This window comes from Macaca fascicularis, chromosome 1 (assembly GCF_037993035.2).
Source record: "Macaca fascicularis isolate 582-1 chromosome 1, T2T-MFA8v1.1".
In the NCBI taxonomy this organism is placed as follows: domain Eukaryota; kingdom Metazoa; phylum Chordata; class Mammalia; order Primates; family Cercopithecidae; genus Macaca; species Macaca fascicularis.
In genome coordinates this window covers 25,000,713-25,028,086 of record NC_088375.1, presented here as the reverse complement: position 1 = coordinate 25,028,086, position 27,374 = coordinate 25,000,713, and the positions used below count along the sequence as shown (strand labels likewise).

Here is a 27,374-nt window from a genome sequence, read left to right as displayed (position 1 = left end):
CTTTTCTTGTGAATCAAAACTCACCTGAAACCCTACACAATCTTTATTTTTAATCTACTCCAAAGCAATGACGACTTGAAATATGAATATAAAAATATTCTGCTGTTTTCTTAAATCTTAGCCGATTGATGTGTTCATGTTTACAATCCAGAAATTTCTCTTCCCTTGAATGAACAGTTTTACCTTTATAAGAAATGGCTTTGGATAAAATTATTATGCCTATTACACAAGACTTATGACTGAATCATCTCCTATTTTGAAAGAAACAATTATGTTTGCTTATGTGCATTTTCTTTTTCTTTTTTTTTTTTTTGAGATGGAGTCTTACTCTGTCGCCCAGGCTGGAGTGCAGTGGCCGGAACTCAGCAAGCTCCGCTTCCTGGGTTCACGCCATTCTCCAGCCTCAGCCTCCCGAGTAGCTGGGACTACAGGCGCCCGCCACCAGGCCCGGCTAGTTTTTTGCATTTTTTAGTAGAGATGGGGTTTCACCGTGTTAGCCAGGATGGTCTCGATCTCCTGACCTCGTGATCCACCCGTCTCGGCCTCCTAAAGTGCTGGGATTACAGGCTTGAGCCACTGCGCCCAGCCCCACATGTATGAAACTTGAAAACATTATACTCAGTTAAAGAAGCCCATACACAAACGGTCACATACCGTATGACTCCATTTATATGAAATACCTAGAATAGGTAAATTGATAGAGACAAACTATAGGTTGGTGGTTGTCAGGGGCTGGGGAGAGGGGAAAATGGACAGCAACTACTTAAGGGGTATAGGGTTTCCTTTGGGGTTGATGAAAATGTTTTGGAACTGGACACAGTGGCAGCTGCACAACACTGTGAAGACACTAAATGCCACTGAATTGTTCATTTTAAAATAGTTAATTTTACGTTACGTATTTCACCTCAATCTAAAAAAGAAAATAAAAGACTCTGCAGTTCTGGTATAAATCTGAGAGTTTCTGCTCTATTGGCTTACTTTCCTAGAGCAGCCAGCCTCATCTGTATAAATGGCTGCTGATTATCTGTTATGAAATGCACCCCTGTTGGAATTGCACATGAAAATAAGATTAACAATTTCTTGAATGAGGGCCTGAGAGATTTTAGAACATGAGTTTGTGAAGGCTATTTTTCATCACCCAGCAGTTATATTTTAGACAGTACTATACTACATTTTAATGTGTAATGAAAATCATACTTCAATTAAACCTACATAATAAAGAGGAAAAGTACATTATTCACATATTTCTATTTACAAGTAAATTTAAGGCAGTCGAGGCAAAATTACCAATAGCCTAAATTTCAGACACCCTATAGGAAATAATGACAATATCTGTGCCCGTCACTACATCACCTTGATAAGCAAGGACAAATTCCAAATGAAGTTCACAGAAAGTCAAGCAACCACAGGACATAAATAATAGCTAAAAGATCTTTTAGGAAAACTTAGCTACTACTCATTTTTTAGCATGTTTGTGTGAAGAGCGTTTCTTCCATCTTGAGCAGCCATAAAATGGGAAAAATCTGGGATAATGGAAATCCCGAAAGAGAATCACTTATCACAGAAACAAAACCACAGAAAGATTCTAAGCCACCACAAAAGTAAGAAGCATAGTCAAAATTCATGACACAGATCATCTATAACAGGGGTCCCCAACCCCTGGGTTGAAGACCAGTGCCAGTCTGTGGCCTGCTAGGAACAGGCTGCACAGCAGGAGGTGAGTGGTGGGCAAGCGAGTGCTATTGCCTGAGCGCTGCCTCCTGTCAGATCAGTGGTGGCACTAGATTCTCACAGGCACGTGAACCTTGATGTGAACTGTGTATGTGCAGGATCTAGGTGGTGCACTCCTTATGAGAATCTAGTGCCTGATGATGTGAGGTGAAACAGTTTCATCCCTCACACCATCCCCTATCCCCTGTCCGTGGAAAAACTGTCTTCTATGAAACCAGTCGCTGAGGCCAAAAAGGTTGGGGACTGATGATGTATAGAATGGATGGGTATTACCTATCTGCTAAAAATCTCCAGTGATTGTACTTGACGGTAATGATTGGATTGTATATCCTTTACTTCCTAAGTAATAATAGTTGTGTATTTTTAAAATTACTTTTACACATCACCTTAGATATGAATGCATTATCAGTGATGCATGACAAGATTTCTATAGGTGGCTGTTAAATTGTTAAGTCTATCTGGATGAAAGACTCAGTTGAAACAGATTTTCATTAACATTATTCTTTTCCTTAAAAAACATCCAGGGTCTCACTCTGTCGCCCAGGCTGGAGTGCAGTGGCACGATCATGGTTCACTGCAGCCTTGACCTCCTAGATTCAAGCGATCCTCCTCCCTTAGCCTCCCAAGTAGCTGGGACCACAGGCATGTGCCACCATGCCCAGTTAATTATTTTTTTAAGTTTATTTATTTATTTATTTTTGTAGAGATGGGAGTCTTTGTTGCCCAGGCTAGTCTTGAACTCCTGGGCTCAAGGAATCCTCATGCCTTAGTGTCCCAAAGTGCTGGGGTTACAGGTGTGAGCCACTGTTCCAGGCTCTTAACTTTCTTCTTAATTGTAGAAAAATAAATGTCTTATGACTTACCAGCTGTTGAGACTGTTTTTCTTTCAAATAACTTAAATATTGAACATAAATGAAATATATTTGAATACCAAGAAAATAGAAAGTAAGACTTTAATATCCTAAAATCTTATTAATATTTTTGTTGGTGGAGAAAATTACCAAACATTGACCCTGCTCCACCTCTGTTCCACCTCTCAACCTAGTCAAAGGCTCCCTTGCTCATCTTTCCCTGTAAGATGTGAGCCAGTTAATTGGTAGCAGCTTCCTGTCTTCCTCAGAAACACAATGAATGCTCCTTACCTTCTGAGTTTATCTGATGTCAGCGTTCCTAGCTTGGATTATGACACTTTGCTACAAATCCTGCTGATACTGTTTATTTTAATCCTAGACTTCTTTATTGCATTCTATTCCCAGTTTTGTTTTCCCTGTATCACAAAGAAATCCCTAATTGACTGTTCCTAATCCTCTCTAGACTGCTTTCTTACATTCCCTTCTACCTAAAAACTTACTCTCTGAATCTGTCTTTACCTCTTTCACTCTCCCATTTCTCACTTAAAAAACAACAAAAAAAGGAATCTTCTACTTTAGGCTACTTCAGCCACCAGGTGCTCTGAAACCCAACACCTTCCCTTTCCTTAAAACTGGATCCCTGATTTATCTGTTCTTTCTTATTTATTTACTTTAAGTTCTGAGATACATAGAACATGCAGGTTTCTTACATAGGTACACGTGTACCACTGTGGTTTACTGCACCTATTGACCTGTCCTCTAAGTTCCCTCCCCTCACCCTCACCCCTGGTGTGTGATGTTCCCTTCCCTGTGTCCATGTGTTCTCATTGTTCAACTCCCACTTATGCGTGAGAAAATGTGGTGTTTTGTTTTCTGTTCCTGTGTTAGTTTGCTGAGGATGATGGCTTCCAGCTTCATTCATGTCCCTGCAAAGGACATGATCTCATTCCTTTTTATGGCTGCATCATCTGTTCTTTCTTTGCAACTGCCCTCCTACACTGGCTCTTCTCCCTTAGCATCTAAACATATTCAAACTGCTTCACTAGGAGGCCCTTCTAATCTCCCCTCCCATTCTTTTCTTCTCTATCATCCCCCCCTTCCTCCTAATAGATAGCTAACACTGATGGTGAATGGACTGACCCATATATCTACTTGCTTTCTGTGTATACATCAATACTATTAGATGGATTATTACTTATCTCCATCTTACAGCTAAGAAAAACTGACATGAAAAAAGTAACTTGCCCAAGGTAACACAACTAGCAAGTGAAAGGAGCAGGATATGAATCCATGTGGTTTGATTTCAGGGTCTGAGCTCCTAACCACTATGATACATAGCCCCATATACAGCTTCCACTAAAAGAGTTGCCTACATTTATCATTCCCTTTACACAACCATTCACTTAACCACAGCAATTTCTTTCCAAATCACTTAACTAAAATTGTTAAAAGGCCCCCAGTAACTACTAATTGTCAAACTCGAGGGTCACATTTTAAGGCTCCTATGGCAGGACTTGATCACACTGAATGCTAACTCCATGAGCTCACTGGTCTGATTCACATCTGATCTCCATGGTTGTTATTTCTTAGTCTGCTTAAGCACTGTCCAATAGACCTTTCTGTGATAATGGAAATGTTCTATTATATGTACTGGCCAATATGGTAGCCACTAACTACATGTGGCTACTGAACACTAGAAATGCGGTTAGTATGATTGAGGAATTGAATTAATTTATTTTAATTTAAATTTAAAGAGCCACATGCAGTCAGTGTCCATTCTACTGGACAACGAAGGTATGGACTCTTCTTCCTCTGCCAGCCCTTTCAACACTGCAGAAGAGCTCCGTCCTTGGTCCTCTTGGCTGATTCCACTCTCCTCCCAACATCTCTCTCCTAAACATCTCCCTGTTAAGGACCTTATACCTCTCCTCAGGAACCTATCTCTATCTTCAATTGCCCAGATCTTCACCTACAAGCACCAGAAGGCACCTCAAGTACAACATTTTCAGAACTGAAATGTTTCATCACCTCATTGTCAAGTCTACTCCCCAACAGTACAGTTCCTACTCAGAGGATGGTATCACATCTCTTCCAGCCCCGAGGCAAATACAAGTATTCATTTTAAATTACTCCCTTTCCTTCCTTCCTTTAAAAAAAACAAAACAAAACAAAACAAAAAACCACAAAAAACTACGGAAAAAAAACTCCCTCTCAATCTCTTCTCCTCTTCCCTTCAATGGCTCATTAAATTTGACCCCTAGCTTCTATTGCCACTGCTCTAGGCCAGGATGCTATATAATGGATCTAATTGAAAGAATAATGGAGTCTAGTTTTTGGCTTCAAGCAAGATGTAAAGTATAATATGGCTGGAAAATTCTTTTATACCAAAAATTCTTTAATATCTGTTAGAAAAAAAATGAAAAAAGTAACACGACATAAAACTAACCTGCTCTCTAAGGGAGAAAATTATAGACAATCTCTAATAATCTGTGCCTAAAGCAGCATTTTAGAAACAAATCCTCCCTTTACTGTTCTGAATTTCTATTAGTAATGAACAGAAATGGATGCTACCTTTAAAATTCTAAATTTGTTACTGGGTTATCTCATGGCAAAAAGATCAATTGCTCATTCAGTCATTTAACAAAAGTATAATCTTAATTCAGATGTCACTTCCTATTCTCACAGCTTGAGTAATTATAGCACCCTTCTTTCCCTTGACCCCCACCCCGACCTAAAGTTTTAAAATCCCCATGTGCACCAGTGGGCAGAGCCAGGGCAAGTTTCTTAATATGTACTGATCAGATTCTTGTAGACGCCATATCCTGTAACTGACATCTATCAAATCAAACACTAGAGGGAGGTCTATCTTTCCTACAGGTGTTTGATATTTCCTCCTAAACCACCAAGATCCCTCACTGAGCTCCTGAGGCTCTCTGGAAATGCTTCAGCCACTTTCAATGACCCACTAATTAAAAATCTGCTATGAAGGTACTCCAAAAAAAAAAAAAAAAAAATCAGTATTTCTACTCTCAGGCTTGTAAGAGCGTCTTGGCCAGTGCAGAATGTAGTCTACACAATAAAATATGTAATAAATTTTAAAATAATAATAAAAGCAGTAAGTATTAAAAATGGCTTCTGGATAAACGTAAGTTCAAAAGGAAAATAATCCTTAAGTGTCTGAAATTTGTAAATGCTCTATTCTGGTTTAACAAGAACTATATTGAGGCCTATTTTGAGGCTTCTCTGGAAAGCACTGGTATTTTATCTGGAAATTATTTCCAAAACTAGTGCTGGTTCAAGGCATCAAGTTGTTAGATTACTATGAAGAATAGTAAGTATATTCACTGGTACCCTGGTCTTTCAGGATTCTCTCAATCTTGGAGGAAATGATATCTGATCATGCTCTTTTATGAATATAATGTCCTAGTACCAGCCATAGCACTAGTAAATCCCATAGAATTAATAACATCACTGGTTACTAGGAGCTTTGGATGACAATATTTTTGGAATACTAGTCCATAAATAGTATTCCAAAAATGCTATTGTATTTACGTATATTAGGTTACATTAATAAATTCCTTTTGACTTCTCATTTGCCTGAAATATGGTGATATTATCCTGGGGAAAAATCATTTTGGTATGAACAGGAGACGAGAATACTGGGTAGAAGAGGGTGGTTCCCCAGCAAAGGCCCCACCCTCAAGGCTGGAAACCTGTGGTCCTAAATGGGAACAGGCATTCCTATTTTTGCACCCAAAAGTTGCCTTTTGGCCTGCCATGCCCTGCTATCGTGTCTCCATATAACCCCCAGACCCCGGGCTCCAGAGGACATGAACAGTAGAGCAGAAGAAGAGCAGAATAGTGCGGCAGAGAGAAAAGAAGGAATGTCTGAATGTTGAGAGGAATTCAGCTGGCGGCAGTCGAAGAGGAGATATCAGCTGCTGGATGGCCAAATTCCAGGGAAAGATCGTCTTCCCATTCCATTCGCCTTCCAGCTCCCCAACCATCCTGCTAAGAGCCACCTCCATCACTCAACAAAACCCCTGAATTCATCCTTCAAGTCCATGTGTGACCTGATTCTTCCTGGATGCCACACAAGGACTTGGGTACCAAGAGGATCACTGAGCTAACACTTAAGCTGTCTGTGGATGGCAAGGCTAAAAAGAGTGCACTGAAACAAGTGCCCACTTGGGCTTCGGGAGTTGCAGACACCCACCCCTAGACACTACCATGTGGCCGGAGCCCAAAAAGTGCTTACCAACTCCTGCACCTGCCAGTCTGTGTGCTCCCCTTCCTCTAACAGGTCTGAGCGTGTGGCAGCCAAACATACAAGCCACTCCCTGTCACGTGTCCTGCAAGGGGGGTCAGGGAACTCTCCCCTTTCAATTCAAATGAAAAAAGCAAGTGAAAAAGGAAAGGATAGGGAAGCTTTGGATCTATCTATCATAATTCAGATGAAAAAAGACAGCTGACGGACTGTAAATTCATTACAACAGATGAGTCAGCTGCTTTAAAAGAAAACAATTTTTCACATTACAAATCAGAAAATCTTATTAAATATATTAACATTTATATTAAAATATAGTATTTAAATATCTATCCTTTTTACCTTCATTATAAAAAATAATTATAATAAGCCAATGGTAAGTTTTCAAAGATAGTAATAAACAAAAGGTAATGGTAATGGCTGCAGTGGAGAGTCTGAAGAACTGGAATACTGTCTAATTCTGTGAATGACTAAAAGATAAAGGATCTAGAAATCAGATGACATAATGGAAAGCTTGTAAAGGAATTAGAGACATTAGGACAGAGTTCTTCCCCCATCTCAGTTTTGACTGTTTCTTCATACTGAACATATATTGCCTAGCATCGTAATGATTTAAACCCTACCCAGCCTGTAAGATACAATTTCAGTTCCACCTTCTCCAAAGCCTTCTCTGATCCTCCCAGCTAGAAATACTTTTCCCCTATACTGAATTCTCATGGGTTCACATATACTTCTCATGAATCTTCTCGATTTCTGTTATATTACATTTTCATGTATGTTTTCTCTGTAAGAAAAATTTATTGAGAACAAAATCAGCATTTTATTCAACTTCACTGATGTTACTTAGTACTGTATCTTGCACATTGGAGACAAAAACGACAGGCCAGGCATGGTGGCTCACGCCTACAATCCCAGCAGGAGGCCAAGGTAGGTGGATCACTTGAGGCCAGGAGTTCAAGATCAGCTTGGCCAATATGGTGAAACCCAGTCTCTATTAAAAATACAAAAATTAGCTGAGTGTGGTGGCGCACACCTGTAATCCCGGCTACTTGGGAGGCTGAGGCAGGAGAACTGCATGAATACAGGAGGCGGAGGTTGCAGTGAGCTGAGATCATACCAGTGCACTCCAGCCTGGACAACAGAGTGAAACTCTGTCTCAAAAAAAAAAAAAAAAAAAAAGAAACAACATAGCTCAAAGGGTAAAAGAATGGTTCTGGGCTGGGTACAGTTGCTCATACCTCTAATCCCAGCACTTTGGGAAGCCAAGGTGGACGGATCACCTGAGGTCAGGAGTTTGAGACCAGCCTGACCAACATGAAGAAACCCCATCTCTACTAAAAATACAAAATTAGTCAGGCATGGTGGCGCATGCCTGTAAACCTAGCTACTTGGGAGGCTGAGGTAGGAGAATTGCTTGACCTCGGGAGGCGCAGGTTGCAGTGAGCCAAGATAGCGCCATTGCACGCCAGCCTGGGCAGCAAGAGCGAAACTCCATCTCAAAAAAAAAAAAGAATGGTTTTGCTCCCCTTTATAGCCATCTGTGTGACCTTCAACAAGCGACTAAACATCTCTGAGCCTCAACTCCCTTATTTATTAAAAAAAAAAGACCCTCATTTATAAAAAAAAGAAAAATAATGTTTCATGAGGTTTTTATAAGGATTAAATGAGATTATCTATGTAAAATGTTTAAATCGAGTAAATACTTAATAAATGCTAGCCACTGTCATCATATTCTAGTACAAATGATTATAACAAATTGTTTTATAATAAATTACTACTTTATAGTAAATTAATTTGTAATAAATTGTCAAATGAATGGAAAAGAGTTAAAATGTGACAGTGACTTCCAGAAGAGCTTTAATTTCTTAAAAGATGAGGAACTCCTAAGGGCAAAATTCAAAAGAATGTAGAGAACAGAGTTGTATAACCAGAGAACAGGTAACATCAGGAAGTACTGTGTTCTGTGTCAGTGCATGAACCCAGGCACAGGGCAGATAACCATCTGTCAGGAGTACTGATAAAAGAGGTCTGTCCTTTGAGTTAAAAGTGAGCAAAACTTTAATATTTGTCCAATATTCCTTTTTCCCTCAATATTTCTTTACATCAAAATAATTGTTTGTTTTTCCTACCAAACCTTGTAAAACTTTAAACAACTTTTTTACTTTTCCAACTATCATCTAAAATAGAGTTGATAAGGTTGAATTTCGGAAAAAATCTTGTGCTAAAGCAGAACAACAGCCCATCAAAGATGGGCCTAATAATCATCCTAATCCCTGGAAGCTGTGAATTTGTTACCTTACACAGCAAAAGGGATTTTGCAAATTGAATGAAGTTCAGGATAGTAAGTGTCCTTCAAAGAAAAGATGGGGACAGGAGAATTAGAGAAGGAAATACGATGATGGAAGCAGGGTTGAGGGGAGGAGAGGGACAGGAAAGGGAGGGAGGTAAACAGATTTGACGATGCTATATATCTGACTTTGAAGATGGAGGAAGGGGCCACAAGCCAAGGAGTGCAGGTGGTCTCCAGAAGCAGGAAAAGAGAAGGAAATGGACTTTCCATAGTACCTCTAGAAGAAATAAAGCACTTACAACACTCTAATTTTAGGACTCTGACCTCCCAAACTGTAAGATAATAAGTTTGTGTTTTGTTTTACCCAAGCAATTCTACTCCTAGGTATATATCCCAAATAATTGAAAACTGGGACTCAGATACTTGTACACCAAAGTTCATTGCAACATTATTCATAATAGCCAAACGGTAAAAACAATCCAGCTGTCCATTAACAGATGAATGCATAAACAAAATGTAGTATATACACACAATGGAACATCATATAAAAAAATAAAGTTTTGATATATGCTACAACATGGAATAACCTTGAAAACATAGAATAGAGTTTACCAAAGGTTGAGGACAGGGAGGAATGGGGAAATACCATCTTTCCCAAGGGGAGTATCCTTGTGCAAACAACTATGTTATAAAAAATATTACCACTCCCTATCTCTTTCTTTTTTGGTGATAGGATATTATTTTGGTAAAATAATCCAATGTCCCATTTTCTTCATTCCTGAGTTTGGACTGCTGATCTAGGCTACAGAAAGGTTATACAGTTGAACCCTGAACAACGGAGTCATGGGTGTCAACCCCACAAACAGTTGAAAATCTGCATGTAACATTTGACTCCCACAAAACTCAAATACTAATAGCCTACTGTTGACCAGAAGCCTTGCTGATACCATAAACAGTTGACTAAAACATATTTGTATATGTAGTATATACTGTATTCTTACAGTAAAGTAAGCTAAAGAAAATCCTAAGTGAGATAAAATATATTTACTATTCATTAAGTGGAAGTGGATCATCACAAAGATCTTCATCCTTGTCTTCATGCTGAGTAGGCTGAGAAGGAGGAACAGGAGGGGTCTTGCGGACTCAGAAATGGCAGAAGACAAAAAGCTGGAAGGGGAGGCAGGAGAGGCAGGCACACTTGGTGTAACTTTATGGAAATACACTGCAATTTCTGACTTTTTTGCTTTTTCATTTGTTTAAAAATGTTTCTATATGCTACCAATCCTTCTTCCACCATGTGCTTTAGTTTCAGTGCCCATATCATAAAAGGGTCCATGCTGTAAAAGAAGGCAAAAAGCAGTCTTTAATAGGATATAGATAGGGCTGTTCTGATCATAAACCTGATTGCATCTGCACAAAACAGTACTGTTAGCCTATTCCTTCCTGCTTTAAATCTTGGTGTACTTCCATGTCTTTCCTTACTAATAAATGTCCTTTGTGGCATTTTTTTCCTCTCAGAATAGGGTACTTTTGTCTGCATTAAAAATATGATCAGGCAGATATCCTTTCTCTTCAATGATTTTCCTTCTTTCTTTTTTTTTTTTTTTTTTTTTCGCGGGGCAGGGGGTGGGTAGAGATGGGGGTCCAGCTATGGTGCAATTGCAGGTGTGAGCCACCACAGACAGCCTTCATTGATTTTCTCCACGGCATCCGAGAACTTGAGGTCTGCTGCCTCTTCTTTGGCAGAAACTGCTTCTTCCATTATCCTGACATTTTTAAAGCCAAAAATCTTTCTAAAATTATCAAACCATCCTTTGCTGGCATTAAATTCTCCAGCTTTAGATCCTTCACCTGCCTTTTAAGTTGTCATATAATGACTGTGCTTCCTCTCAAATCACATTAGAATCCGAAGGTATGTCTTTCTTATAGCAATCCTGCACCCACATAAAAGCTGCATTTTCTTTTTTCTTTTTTTTGAGACAAGGTCTCATTCTGTCACCCAGGCTGGACTGCAGTGGTGTGATCTCAGCTCACTGTATCCTTGGCTGCCCAAGCTCAGGTGATTCTTCCACCTCTTCCCCCAACCAGCTGGGACTACAGGTGTGCACCACTACACCTGGCTTTTTTTTTTTTTTTTTTTTTTTTGAGACGGAGTTTTGTCTTATTGCCCAGGTTGGAGTGCAAAGGCCCAGTCTCGGCTCACTGCAACCTCCACCTCCAAGGGTCAAACAATTCTCCTGCCTCAGCCTCCCAAGTGGCTGGGATTACAGCTACACCACGCCTGGCTAATTTTTTTTTTGTATTTTTAGTAGAGACGGGGTTTCACCATGTTGGTCAGGCTGGTCTCAAACTCCTGACCTCAGGTGATCTGCCCACCTCAGCCTCCCAAAGTGCTGGGATTACAGGCATGAGCCACAGCACTCGGCTTAATTTTTTATATTTTTAGTAGAGGCAGGGTTTCACCATGTTGCCCATGCTGGTCTCAAACTCCTGGGCTCAAGCAATTTGCCCGCCTCGACTTCCCAAAGTGCTGGGATTACAGGCGTGAGCTACTGCACCAGGCCTGTATTTTCAATGAAATAAAAAAGTATTTAGCAAAAAGTTCAAGCTTTTCATGTCTGCTGGTGTAGCTGCAGTGAAGGCTTCAGGAATTTCCTTTTCTTTTTTTTTTTTTTTTTAAATAATGGGCCTTACACTTAATTTATTTATCTTGAAATGGAGGGCAACTGTAATTGCAGACCTCAATCTGTAGTACTCATCAAGTAATTCAAATTTTTCCTGTAACGTCATGACTTGCCTCTGCTTTGGGGAGCACTTCCAGCACCACCAGTGGCACTTTGTATAGGTCTTACGGCATTATTTAAGGTTTAGGTTATTGCACTAAACAGGATGCAAAATACTCAAGAACATAGAGAGATCACTTTTTACTACAATACGCAATTTACTGGATGAACTGTTCTCTGTGATGTGATTAGGGTCACATGGCATTTTAAATGGATACTCACAATACTTGAGATCATTGCAATAGCAACAAGAGGTGGCTACAAAATTATTACAGTAGTATAGTAGGTAATGCAGTTAATTTTATCCAATTATGATTTAATACTGCATTGTTTACATTTGTTTCTATTTATCTAGACTGTGAATGGTGCCATGTATGCGATCTTCTAGTGTTTGTATGCATAAGTTTTGATACATTTTAAGTTTTTATAATTTTAATAGATTTGTGGTATTTCACAGTAATAAATGATAAAACAGCATATTATCTACATATATTTAATGCATTAATTACATACCTTTTAATTTTTTTCAATATTTCTAAATATTTCACAATTCATTTGTAAGTTTTTCCAAATTGTTGCAAATCTCAAAAAAATTCCAACATATTTAATGAAAAATATTTGCATATAAGTGGAGCCATGCAGCTCAAATCCATGTTATTCAAGGATCAGCTGTATAACTATGTTGGCTGAATAAACTAATACATTTATTTTCTTTAAGCCTGATCCTCAACAGGCTTATCAATCCTTTTTATAAATCCACTTAACCTTATAAGAGTACTTTAACAATTATGACATAAAGTATATATAATAAAGTGGCTAGCCACACACCTACAGTAAGAATTCAAAAAACAGCAGCTGCTGCCATTATTATTACTATTATCCCTACCTTCCTCTCAGATGACTGCCTCAACTACTTTAATGAGAAAAATAAAGCAATCTGATGTGAATGATTGCTGTTTTGCTTCTCCCTTCCACTTCAATTTTCTCCGTTATTGTATAACATTTGCTGCTTCTTCCCAATTTTAGAGACACGGGGTAGTCTCTTTTCATGTTCAGAGTCAACCCTTCATTCTGCACTTCTGATCCTAGACCTCCAGCCCTACCTTGGTTCAATTAATTGTATTTCTTTCTCCACTCTCTTGCTCCCTGATGGGTCCTTCCACCTGACCTATAAACACACTCAAATTTCCTCAAAGAAACTCCTAATTAACACCACTGTGGCACTTTTCTGTACCTCCTCTTGAATTCTTTACCATAATCTATCCAGGATCAGTTATTTATCTGTCTTATCTCTTAATGAATTGTTAACTCCTTAAAGAGTGAGGGTTATTTCATCTATTTGCATTGTACATCCTAATAACACTGATTATAGTACTTTATACATAGAACAGACACTTACTGAATACATTTTTTAAAAACCTAAACTATAGATTTTCTGCAAACATATTTGACAAAAAGTGCATCATTTGATTTTGCTTCTCAAATAAATCACTGACAAAAGAAAGGCACAGAATTAACGTATCAACACAATCTTAAAATTTAATTTTACAATATCATTCTCCTTAAAGTCTCACAAATCAAAATTACAACTGTAAACATTTCAGAAAAAAATGATCTACACAAATGTATTCTGAATGCAGAAATTGTGAGGCTTCAGTTTTATTATAATGCTAAGCGTTCTTTCCCTTAAACATTTTACTTGCTTTCATAAACTACCAAGAAAAGAATAGTTAACTAACAATTCAAGAGTCTGCAGATTCATTTGTTATATGCTTAAATAAAAATCAATTTGTAAGCATGTAATTATCTAAATAAACTGTAATTTTATATCTAATATATCAAACATGGTAAGCAAATATGCAAAGTCTATGATAGGAACCAGTCTGCCACACATTCTATATTAAAACAAGGCAAGAAATTCACAAGACTGTTACAAGTGCTCCAGTCAGAACTTACCTTATACAGGTCTGGACATATACATGTTGCTTAAATTTTCAGTTTTATTTTATTGCACTTCATGGGGAAACTTACATGTGGGCTGTGAATCCTAAACCTGCCTTTATTTCCTGGCTAGTTTTGTGCCTCAATTTCCTATAATTTGAAATAATGGTATCTAACTTGTCAAAATAATTTAACTTGAAATCAGGTAACGCACACAGAGTTCAAGACCAGCCTGGCCAACATGGTGAAACCCCATCTCTACTAAAATACAAAAAATTAGCTGGGCATGGTGGCTGGTGCCTGCAATCCCAGCTACTCCGGAGGCTGAGGCAGGAGAATCACTTGAACCTGGGAAGCAGACGTTGTGGTGAGCTGAGACCGCATCATTGCACTCCAGCCTGGGCAACAAGAGCAAAACGCCACTTCCAAAAAAAAAAAAAAGTGTTGTAGTTGCTCAATAAATGGTAACTGCTGAAACTGCTATTATAGCAGTAGCATAAAAGTAGATACACGGATGTCCATGGAGTCTGATGTAATTAGTATTTTCAGTGTTTTCCAATCATTCTGCTTCTCTTCCCTTAGGGGAAAAAAAAGTATGTTTCTTCTTTGAAGCTATTCTTTAGGCAAAGGTGTCCTGCCCACCACCCCGCCCCCTAGTCTCTCAGGGGGATCTGCTGCCCTATTTCTCTCTGCAAACATTTCCCACACCTAAGCTAGCTGGCTGAAGCACTGGCACTGGCATAGGAACCAGTGCTAAACAAGAAAGAAAGATGGAGTCCAAACAGGGGACAGAGAAATAACAAAAAGGAGACTGTGGCTGACAATTCAGACAGAATACAATGCTGCCCTTTCCCTTCTCAAGAGATACTACAGAAGTCTTACTTGGCTAGCCTCAGTAAGAGCACTATGAAGTATGTTAAATACAACAGGGGTGAACATGGAAGCCCCACAGCTCAGTTTCACATAAAGAGGTAGGTACAGTTTAGAGATTAACATAAGCATCTCCAGGTATAGGACAGTTTACAGCGAAAGACATGTAGGCAGGAAAACTGCTACATTAGTCCAACTCAGCCATTTACCACAAATTAAGAGTGCCTCTCATTCTTACCATTGCCCATAGTTAAGCATTTTTAAAATGATAAGTCAAAAGGGATCCCTCTCTGCAAGTGAAAAACCTAGTTTTTAGAAGCAAGTACTTTCTGTGAATCCTTGCCCATAACTGTCTTATTTGGTTTAATATTTTGATTTATGGCTTTACCAGAAAGCGGGGAAGTCCCTGTATCATCTCTGGCAGATGATAAAGATACATAGTCTTACACCCTCTAAGCAATATACTGACTCAAGAGTATGAGCCGTGGAGACAAACCATCTTTTACGGATTTACCTTTCTCACATGGGGCCTCAGTATTCTCATTTATATGATAATTTTCTCTTGACAAAAGGTTTAATGAAGTATAATTTTTTTTAATTACCAAATAAAAGAATGTATTAGAAATGGGTGTTTATAACTACTTACTGATACTATCATAACTTTTAATATAATTTATATCAAAGGTAGGGCAGATAAAATTTACTATTTTGATTAACATCTGTAAGAAAAATAACATTTTACTGAATGGTTACTGTGTAGCTGGCATTTTGCTTCACATGCCACATATATTATCTCCTTTAATACTCACAATGACCTGAAATATATTATCCTCATTTTGTAATTGAATAAATTAAGTCTCAAAAAGACTGGGGAAATTGGCTAAAGTCACATAGCTAGTAAATGGTAAACCCATATTTCATACCCAAAACTATCTGAGCCAAAGGACAATTTTCCTAACATCTACACAGTTTGCCTGATAGAAGAAAAACAACAAAGCTGCCTGCAGAAGGAAGTTAGGTAATCTTAAACAAACATAATCCCTCCCAGTTCCTAAAGGACTGAATCGTATTTGACAACTCAATACTCAAATTGGTCTGTGTTTGCCAAATACGAGTCCTAGTTACGTGGAAAGTTTCTTCTTTGTGCTCTACTAGAGTTAATTAAAAGGTAGATCAGAAAACTCTTACCTGTGTTGCCATCTCCACTCTCCATAGATGGTTTACTGGTTTCTGATGGATTGTTCATTCTTGAGTCTGCAATAAATCAGAGGTGAATGAGGTTTTTAAAAAACTGGGGATGGAGATGGGATTGAGGAGGCAAAACTGTGGCCAAAAAAAGGGTTAACTAATGTTATATAGTTTAAGAAGACCTGGTGTATACATGTCTGGCTAAAATACTAGGAAGTGTAATAAAAGGTTATCTGGAAGAAATTCAAAATTCCCCAGACCCTGAAGGGATTCACAAATAAACTCTTTTTAAAGAATTTTAAGATTCTTTAAAGAAAGACAGCAGAACTGTAACCCGAAAAAAATTAGAAAGTCTGATATGTAAAAGGAATAAATGCTTTGTAACATGAAGTAAAACTGGAAAGGGGGGAAGCACCTCACAAAATAAAATGTTATTCCCAAATAAAGTATCTTTTTCTATATGCAATGATATTCATTCATTATAACTAAAACAACCCACTGGTAATCTTGATAATAGATGGGACAGTAACTCAACCTATGAACTAAAAGAAAACACGTCTAAGATAAATTATCTCCAAATTTACTCCCCTCCCTAACTAAACTAAACAAGTCAAAGTGAGAACATATTAAATTCATACCTCAACTATAAACCTGCACAAGAAGTTGTACCATAAGGCGTAACAGATATATCTAATAATTTCAAAACTGCAACACAACCACACCCACTTAAAGTAATACTACCTCAATATCCTAAATGAAACTGCTAATTTGGGTTTATCATTTCTGGGTTATCTATTTAATGAAGGTTTATTTCTGCAGTAAAAAGTTTTCATCAAGCAATATTAGGTATTCCAGAAAATACATTAAGAGAAGAGACAAGAACTCTGTTTTCCTTCTAACTCTTTGAAAGGGTAAGAAACGGAATATACATAAATGTATCTCGTATTCTACTACTGTAAACTCAAACTTAGAATATTTATAATCAAACAAGTTTACTGTCAAATAAGTTCTGCCTTTCCCCCCATTAACTTATTTAGTGGTTAAATAAGTTAAGAATCATTTAACTTTAGTTATTAACAGAGAACAAATGTTTAAACTATATTGTGTTTTTGTCCAAAGAGCACATTTTGTCATCTGCTTAAACATCTAACTAGGAAATCAAAACAATCACTAGATAGAATTCTCAACCATGTTCTTCACAGTGGAATTATCCCCATACACAATAGATGAGGAAAAAAAAATCAGGAGTCTTTCTTTTATAAGTTTCATTTCCAACAAGAAGATGTGTAATAGCTTTTCTAATACAGTAAGTTTCTGCAACTGATGCTTGTCTTATGGGCTAAGGCAGTTCTGTCATAACTTTGGTTTGGTCTTCTGATGTTCAAAGGGTTAAAATTCATATGTTTGTGGTCATAAATGAGGGCAGTTCTACAACTTCCTTCTCCTCACTGTCCAGAGAAATTTAAATATCATCTGAAAGCATACTAAGGTTTGAAAGGAACAGGTGTACAACTTAGTGAAAAATCAGCTTTCTGAATGACAATCAAAATCTCATGAAAGTCAACAGAGATCACAATAAATGTAACAGAATATACCATTAGCATCCATACTGCTCAATGCTTCCTTTAAATGAATTTTAAAGGAAAGTGGAAAAAATGATCAATCAGTTAACATTCATAAAAGGAGTTAACAGTTTTCTCACATATGTAGGTACTGCAGAAATAAAGCAGCATAATTCTTAACAAGTCATGAGCCTGACCTTGTATAATTCATATTCTGATTTTCCCATCTATAAATTAAAGATTATGTCACAGATAATAAAGATTATGTGTTTTAAATGAATCTTCTCAGATTCTTCTACTGAACTGTCAAGAGCTTCAAAAGCATTTAACAAAATTATCTCACATACACACAAAAATAAAACATTACTTCACATACACACAAAAGTAGAATTGCACAACAATGGGAAGACTTTAAATAATATTTACTATTAACTGAAAGTAAGAGATGTAATTTCTAATTCTAAAATGAAATGTTAAAAATATTTCAAAAAGGTATTTTTCTTTCCTTTTTTTGAATTCCTAACTAAGTAAATGTCAAAGAGTAAATACAAGACTGAATTCCTGACATAAATTTGTTGTTTCTGTCACTCAAACTTTACATAGTGGCTTTTACTGTGCTGGGCAGATACTGCTACCCTGGGTTTAGGCCATGCCTTCTGCACAAGAATTCAAACATTTTCAGAAGTATCATTTTACTTTATCTTTGGCAACTATGAAGGTGACAGGAGCAGCTTCAATTTTCAAGTGCGGAAAATGACAATATAGGAAAAAAGTCGTTTGCAAAAGTTTTAAATGTAAGATATCCACGTCCTGGAGTTCATATCATTTTAACTTTCCAGGTGACTAGAGTAACTAAAAAAAGTCTCAATAATTCTGCATATAAACAGACAGAACTCCACACAAAATACGACCACCATTAGCCACCATATATCTAAAAATCAAAGTGCCTTGATTTATTTGAAATCTCCATCACCAACGATGGCTTTAATAAATTGAAGCTGGACATCCTTCCAGTCCAAAAGCCTTGCTGTTCTATAGAGAAAACTCTAAAAAGGTTTTCCAACATTTAAAATTGCAGTTATCTAGAGTATATAGTTTATTTCAAAAAAATTAAAAAGAAAACGAATCCTAGCAAAAATCTGAGAACAGTTAATAGTTTCTAAAATCTGGAAATAAATAGATCAAAAGAACTAATTTAAAGAGGGTATAAGTTACTCTCTTTATTAACATTTATGAAAACTATTCTGCACTGTGACTCAACCTTATTTTTCACTGAGCATTTTGGTTTTTGTACAAGATGTTCTCATTAGGTATGGAAAACATTTTTATTAATATGTTAATATTAATATCTATGTACAGTTATGCCTTGTTTCAGATTTAAGATGTTTTTATAACTACGTGAAATGTTCTCAATAGGAATTTCCAAAAAGCAAAAATATTCATTCAAGCTGAACTCTAAATTCACTGTATTTACTAACAATACCCTCTGAACCAGAAGAGCTAGTCACAAGGAGGGACCTACTGCAAATTCAAGTAAGCTTGTGCTTTGCAAATGCTTTCCTCCTTCCCTGCTCAGTCCAACTCTCCCCCTCCCCCCACATAGGCTGCATATGCGATTAAGCATTTATGCATAGTCAACCCGACACACGCTATTTCCATATTAAAGCTTCTAAGAAAAGAACTGTGCTGGTACCCACCTAGAATATAGTCACTGCAGTCCAGCATTGCTGTGAAATCTTCTAGAGGAGCAGAGAGTCCAAACAAGGAAGAAACAGGTAGCAGTTTGGGGTGGGGAAAGAAGGTACTACTATTTCTAACAAATCTACACTATGTTCTTAAGAAAAAAGGGGGGTTGGGTAGGGTGGAAAGTGGATTAAGGGGAAAAGCAAAATACAACTTCTGTTACACCATAGCAATCTTCAACTGAATAAGGAAACTTCAGTTGCTCAGAGGAGTTTTAGTCTCTCCTACCAGCTACGACTGACATTGTCAAGGCAACTGAAGCATGAAAAAGTTCCTCTTTTTGTAATAAAATAGAAACAAAGATTGCAGCTGGCAGTTTCCATAATGAAGCTTAATCAGTATGCGCGTGATTAGGGCCTTATGCAAATCTCTCCTCGTTAGCACAGCAGCCAGCACTTTGAAGTCCATGAACAATTCATTTACAGAATATACTGAAAGCACTCCCTGCATAATTTAAATCATTGCATAAATATTTATCAGGTTATTTGCATATTAATTGGCAGTGCATGAAGGGAAAAATTATCTCCTGAGTGCCAGCATAATAATTAGGAGGATAAAATGAGGCTTCTTCCAATGGCCTGGCTTCTTGGACCTAACTGGAGATAGTACCGGGGGAGAAGGGAGATACAGGAGACAGAGTTCTGTTAAAATGCCACTGAAATGACACGTACAAATTAGAAACAACTCTACAGACTTAAGCACCTTTAATCTTATTCCTGCTGGCAACAATGACTTCAGTAATAAGAGGATTTGCAAAAAGCTTTCTACACAATCCAAATAATCCCAAGGAAACAATTAGCAAGGTAGAAGCAGAACACAAGGCTGTCAAGATGGTGCTAGTCTACTGATAGGGAATTTTCCAATTCTTAACACACTTCTGTCAAGAGAAAGTCCCACTTTAAGACACGGCAACAGTAAACCCAGAAGCAGTGCAAGGTGTGTATCTTAAAGAGTATAGAAATTCATTATCTACAAATCTTTTTATACTACCAAATTAGCAGAATAGATTAGTTGAATGCTACATATTATGCAGTATCCTTTCCCCATGAAATAAATCTCAAGTAGAAAGAAGACAGTTTGTTACTTAGAATCTCTATTGTCAAAGGGTGGGCCATGTTAATTGTGGAATTACTTGGTATTCTGAAATAAATTTCACTTAATGAACATACACACATATATAATCCTTACTAAACTATATGTTTGTACATTTGTACCTTGTACATTTACAAGGTAAGTCATCTACCCAAAATTTTTCAGGTATTACAATGATAACAGTCTAATCATCACAGACAATTCAGGAGAAGATTTACAAAACCTCCATGGAGTAATAAGCATTATTACCCCTTTCTTTCCTTAAATATTATTAAAGTAAGAAAACTGAGGCACAGAGAACTAAAACACTTTATCCAATGTCACACCAGTAATTTGGAGTCAGGATTTAAAACTAGAATTTTCTGACATCAGAATCTATGCTCTTGGCTATTCCTATGCATTATGGATGAGTTACACACTTAGGGAATTGCTGGGAGGTGGTAAAGCAGCAGACTGAATGGTTTGTTTTCAGTGTAGTGAAGAAACCAGTAAATGGCGGCAAAGACATTGTGTTTACAAGTCAGGTGTGTACAGATACACAGAAGAGTGCACTAGATTTGAGGAGAGTTCTCAAAGGTGTCATCCCATTAATAACTGCTTTTATTTAGAACTAGTCTTCAAGAATATCAAATGTCTGATTTTAAAAATATGTATGCACCTTTTCCCAACATTAAGGTTGAAATTAAACTCAACATGCATATGAGGAAATGAAAGACAGATTTTAATAAGGAGCCTTTAAAAAGATTCCCTTGCAAGTCAGTAGAGGACCAAAAACCTTAAACTTTTGGATCAGCACTCTGCATTACCAGTTTTAGTGTTTTACAGAATCACAAAATGCTTAAGAGGAGAGACTTTGGGGGAGAAACTTAACATGGCCATTTAGTACCTGTAATACCTGTTTAAGTTCCTTCCCTCTTCCAGCCTTAATTTTCTCATCTATAAAATGATGATATCCCTTTCATGAGGTTATTGTGAGATAAATTTTTCATGCTTCTCAAACAAGAGCGTGGACTGGAGGAATGTGATGCAGTTGTGCCAGTGCAGACATCAAATCATTGGATAAACACGGTACATCTTTTGAAAGCATCGATCTTATTTAATATTTCGCAGCACTTTTATTAAAATAAGAATACATTATAGAAGAGAACACAAATTTCAAATGAGTTTTTAAGGTAGAATATGTTAGATTATACAAATTCTCCTTGGTGAGAAAAGATGAAAAGCAGTGGTGAATGTGACTAGATTACAGTAGATCAATAAATGTTTATTTCCCTCCTGTTCTGCCTTTACAAAATTTTAAATTTACTGTTTGCATTTATTATGGGATATTTCTGCAACTTACCATCTGCTCTTTTCTACTTTATGTAATAACATCTTTAAACTACCTTTCTAGTGCCAGTGTGGTCTTTCATGTATTAGCTAAGGATGACTTGGAGCCAGTCATCGCTGACAAAGGAGTGTGTCTGTACCCAACAGGAGCGGCACCTTCTTAGTGAAACAGCCTCAGGCTAAGAGACGCCCACAGGACCTGTAGCAGAGAGGCTATAGTTTACCAGCCCACACAGGATACTATCTAGAGTGGGACCCCCTTCCCCTCTACGGCAAAGCTCACCCAGACAAAAAAGCTCGCTTTGCTAAAGTGGGAAGGAAAGGCAAGAAAAGTCCCTTTCTGCCACTCTTGATCTAAGTACCTTACTAATTTTAGAGGGGAAGTTTAAACACCAGGAGCTTGTCCAAGCCTCTATAGATGGATTGGGAGAGGGATGGTCACCATCTCTTGCCTGTACTCCCCAACCATGGCACATTTATGTCCAAAAGAAGAAAATAACAGCTTTTCCCACAAAGTTCAAATGTCTGTTTCACTTGGTCATCTGTCTGAAATAATAGCAAAGAATCAATTAGATTAAAACTTAACCTAGAAAGAACACCCTTTGTACAAAGGAAAACCATTTTTAAGAGGTTTGTGGGATTGTCGGTCATTCACACTTGAGCATGAATTAATCCAATCCCACCGCTTCATTTAACACCTAGTTTAGGAGTTGATTAGTGAGGCAATGTTTCTACTAGAGAACAGTCTCTAGTTTCTACTAGAGAAGAGGCCAATAAATAATAAAATAACTGATATTTAGAGGACCTGGATTGGGGGTGGGGCAATGGGGGCAAAGGGTTCATAGAAGGTAGTAATAATAGGAAATAGTAGTAACATATGGAAGTATAAAAAGGAGCTGAAAGGGCAAATTCAAATTCATGTATTTCACAACTATGCCTAAAATGTAGGCTTTTTTTTTTTTTCCTCCTAAAAGAGGGGACAAATGCTCTTCCAGGACCCAGAAACTGGTAGTTTTTTTTTTTTTTTTTTTTTTTGAGACGGAGTTTCGCTCTTTTGCCTGTGCTAGAATGCAGTGGTGCAATCTCGGTTTACTGCAACCTCAGCCTTTTGGTTTCAAGCGATTCTCCTGCCTCAGCCTCCCAAGTAGCTGGGATTACAGGTGCCTGCCACCAAGTCAGGCTAATTTTTGTATTTTTAGTAGAGACGGGGTTTCACCATGTTAGCCAGGCTGGTCTCAAACTCCTCATCTCGTGATTCGCCCGCCTCGGCCTCCCAAAGTGCTGGGATTACAGGCGTGAACCACCATGCCCAGCCAACACTACTAGTATTAAAATATTTTTACACTCATGATCTTATGGGCCAGTGTAGGTATCATTAGAAATGAAATTGAGGGCAATGACAACTAAATCACAAACTAGTGTTTTGAAACACACTTTTTATGTGAGAGTGAACTGACATTGGCCTATACTCTACCTTACTAAATCATTAACATCCAGCCTGGTCATGTTCTATATGAACAGCCATTTGTACCCTCTATTCTGTACTAACCGTCTACCTAGTTGAACAAGTAGAAATGTCTGACTCAACAATTATTCCCTGTTACCTCCTTTCTGTATCATGGGGGGTGTCTGTATCTTTTAGTTCCACAGGTTTCACCCCAGGCAATCAACAGTACACCATTATCTTTTCCAACCTTTGTCTCTTTTCCAATCTACCAATAATTTAGCGTCCTACTAACTTACAGAAAACAATGATATTTCAACACTCACTAATAAAAATACTTAGTACCTCAAATATTATCAACAATTATTTACAAAAAAAGTCCAAAAAAGCCATCATACATGTACAGCCTAAAATCATTTTACTAATGCCCACCAAATATGAAAGAACATTTCAGGATCTGAAAATTTTAGACTCAGAATCAAGTGACAGGTATTGGCACTGCCACCATTCTTGTCAACTACATCACAGACTATGTAATGATACCCTCGAAGGTTACATTATGGGGCTCTCAGTGTCCCCTCCCCCCTAAAAAAATCTTTTAAAATACTTAATGGAATTTCTATCATTTACTAAAAATCTAGATGGGCAGATACCATGAAAGAAATGTACTTTATCAACGTGGCTATTCATAACAAGCAATCTGAAGGACAATCTTCATAAAAAGTAAACTGAGGCCTAGTTAATAAACACAGAGCCGAGGTATGGTGGCGGTTGGGGACTCAGGCACACTACGGAGGCATGAGAGGAAGACAAATAAAATAAAATGGGTAAAAATTCCTATCCCATGAGACTCCGATCAGTAGTTGGTTGGCTGATTGAACAAAACAGTCAACCTAAATATCATAAACACATATACATAATCATTGTATTTTAACCCAAAGCATACAAATATGCATTCATTCACCAATTTTGGGGGCCAACACCTTTCCTTTGAATTTGGATCCCAAATAATAATAATAAATAATAAATAAATAGTGTGATTAAAATTAGTACAACTAGCATGAACAGTATTGGGAGCTCAAACAAGTAAATGGTTCTTGATAACTTTACAACTCAACTGGTAGACATACCATGAAGTAAGTCTTCAGCATGCTATATAGGGAATCAGTGCTTCAAACAGGAATGGGCTGTCAGTTAATCTCATCAAGTCATTTAAGTGGTGGTTCACTGAGAAAGCTACCAAACTAGTGGAAAGCAGTTTGAAATGACACGTTTCTGGTCTCTTTTAACCTGTGCTATATTACATTTTTACACCTATATACATAGCTCATCTACTGTTCACTCTAACAATCTGGCATTCTTTAAACCTATTACAAAATCCAATCCTGAATTTCTTGGTTGTAAAAGCTTAAATCTCTGTGTAACTCTATTAAAGTTTTACCATTTCACTAAACTTATCTGTCTATCCTATCCTACATGATCCTATCCTACCATACTGTTTCTTTACTTCCATGACTGTATTTCTTTCATTCTAGTTTAAAGTGTTTTGCCAAGTCATTGATTTCAATCATTAATAGATTCAACAAGTATTTACTAAGTGTTTTCAGGCACAGGGATAGGAATTGGGAAGACAAGAATGTGTTGGGAACAGGTCCCCAAATCTGGCCATAAACAGGCCCCCAAAATGGCCATAAACAAAATCTCTGCAGCACTGTGACATGCTCTTGATGGCTATGACACCCACGCTGAAGGTTGCTGGTTTACCAGAATGAGGGCAAGGAACACTTGGCCTACCCAGGGCAGAAAACCGCTTAAGGTGTTCCTGAATGAAAAACAATAGTATGAGCGATCTGTGCCTTAAGGACAGGTTCCTGCTGCAGATAACTAGCCAGAGCCCATCCCTTTATTTCCCATCCCTTTGTTTTAGTTAATCTATAATCTATAGAAACAACGCTTATCACTGGCTTGCTGTCAACAAATATGTGGGTAAAACTCTGTTCGTGGCTCTTAGCTCTGAAGGCTGTCAGCCCCCTGATTCCCGCTCCACACTCTGTATTTCTGTGTGTGTGTCTTTAATTCCTCTGGTGCTGCTGGGTTAGGGTCTCCACTGCTCTCGGCAAGGACAAGCTTCAGAAAGTTTGTAATTGAATAATAGAAATATTAAGCAATCACCAAAATGTGTAATTACAAACTGTGAACATTCCAGGGAGAAAAAGAATAGGTCACTATGGAGTTTTAACACAGGCCTATACAGTAAGTTGTCTTGACATTGTTGTCTAGTATTAGAGTTCTAGCCAGGCGTGGTGGCTCATGCCTCTAATCCCAGCACTTTGAGAGGCGAAGGCAGGAAGATCACCTGAGGTCAGCAGTTCAAGACCAGCCGGGCCAACATGGTGAAACCCCATCTCTACTAAATATACAAAAATTTAGTCACCTGTGGTGGTGTGCACCTACAGTTCCAGCTACTCAGGAAGCTGAGGCACAAGAATTGCTTGAACCCAAGAGGCAGAAGTTGCAGTGAGCCTAGACCGTGACACTGCACTCCAGCCTGGGTGACAGAGTGAGACTTCATCTCAAAAAATAAAAATAATATTAGAGTTCTCCTATTTCAACAAATAAAATGTGACTTCTTCTCTGATTCAATTTCATAAATCCATGAAAAAATAAGCCTTGTTTTGCTTAAAACCCAGGCAGCTTTGATTATTTCCATCCATTTTTTGAACTGTTCCGTTTCATTTCTGATACTGGTAATTTATGTTTTCTCTCTATCTGTTACACTCAGGCTTCCAGAATCTGTGTGACAACACAAGGGTAACAAATATCCCAGAGTTCTATATCAGATATGAAATCTAAAGATACACCCAATTAATTAAAGTTTTTTCAGCCTAATCAGATGTTATTAACATTTCTTAATAATAATATAGTGGTAGTCATTCTATAAACATTAATTAACCTCAATCTGTCCAAAATACCCTTCTTTTCCCTGTATTGTTTCATGAAAAGTTTACCTATCCTACAAAAACTATTCAAAAGCTATGGCCTCAGGTCTTCCCTCATTCTCCTAGTTATTAAGGAACTATTTCTTTCTCTGAAATCCTATAGCAATTATTATATCCCTCTCTTTTGCTTTTAACTTTTTATTTTGAAATTATTAGAAATGCAAAGGAATCTTCAAAGATGGATCCCATGTACCATTCATTAATTTCTCCACTGGTTACGTCTTATGTAACTACATATATTAAATCCAAACAACTGATCTTCATATAAAGTATACTTCTACTTCATTTTAAGGTCACATGTGCAGGTTCCTGTAACTATCATTGCAATCAAGATACAGAACTATTTCATCACACAGAATTCTGTCCTGCTACCCCATGACAGTCACACCAACTCCTATCCCTCAGGCTATTTCTAATCCCTGACAACCACTAATCTAATATCTACCTTTATAGCTGGTCATTTTGGTAACGTTATACAAGTGGAAACATACGTAACATGACCATTTGAGATTGGCATTTTTTACTCGGCATTATGTATGCCTTTGAGATCCAACCAAGCTTTTGTGTGTATCAATAGTTATTCCTTTTTCTTGCTGAATATTAAGTATTCCATGGTACAGATGTCCCATAGTTTGCTTTTTAATTTCAGGGTTTATTCATTTATTTATTTTTAAGAGATGGGGTATCTCTCTGTTGCCCAGACTGGAGTGCTGTAGTGTTATCATAGTTCACTGCAGCCTCGAACTCCTGGGCTCAATTGATCATCCCGCCTTAGCCTCCGAAGTAGCTAGGACTACTAGTACGTCACCACACCTGGCTAATTAAAAAAAAAAAAAAATTTTTTTTAGAGACAAGTTCTCACTATGTTGCTCAGGCTGGTCTTGAACGAGCCATCATCCCACTTTTTTGTCTCCCAAGTAGCTGGGATTACAGGCATGAGGCACCACGCTCAACAATACCCCACTGTTTGCTCAGCATTTACTTATTGAGGGACTTTTTGGCTGTTTCTAAGTTTTAGGCTATTAAAATAAACCTGCTGTAAACATTCGTACACAGGATGTACAGAGGATGACAAGTCCACACTGCGGGAAAATATTTACAAAGCACATTTCTGATACAGGACTCTTATATATAATATGTAAAGCACATCTGTATACATATTTTTATGTGAACATAATTTTTTATTTCTCTGCGATAAATGCACAGAAGTGAGACTGCTAGTGCATAGGGTGTATGTATGTATTAGGCCATTCTTGCATTGCTATAAAGAAATGCCTGAGGCTG

At 37.6% G+C, this 27,374-nt stretch overlaps 1 protein-coding gene across 10 annotated transcripts in view; it reads right to left on the bottom strand.

Annotated features, from left to right (window-relative positions):
* Nucleotides 1–27,374, bottom strand: part of POU2F1 (POU class 2 homeobox 1) — a 195,989-nt gene that overhangs the window by 76,510 nt on the left and 92,105 nt on the right. For 7 of the 10 annotated variants that reach the window (XR_012418722.1, XR_012418703.1, XR_012418712.1 and 4 more), the window contains one exon: nt 15,922–15,987. Coding sequence is in view for 7 of the 10 variants with exons in the window: in XM_005539869.4 (XP_005539926.1) it covers nt 15,922–15,987 (66 nt within the window). In the remaining 3 variants the exon portion in view is untranslated. Of the gene's footprint in view, nt 1–10,187; nt 10,477–15,921; nt 15,988–19,180; nt 19,416–27,374 lie in introns of those variants that run through there. The other 3 variants (XM_065520736.1, XM_045392137.2, XM_005539870.4) reach the window with 3 other exon arrangements.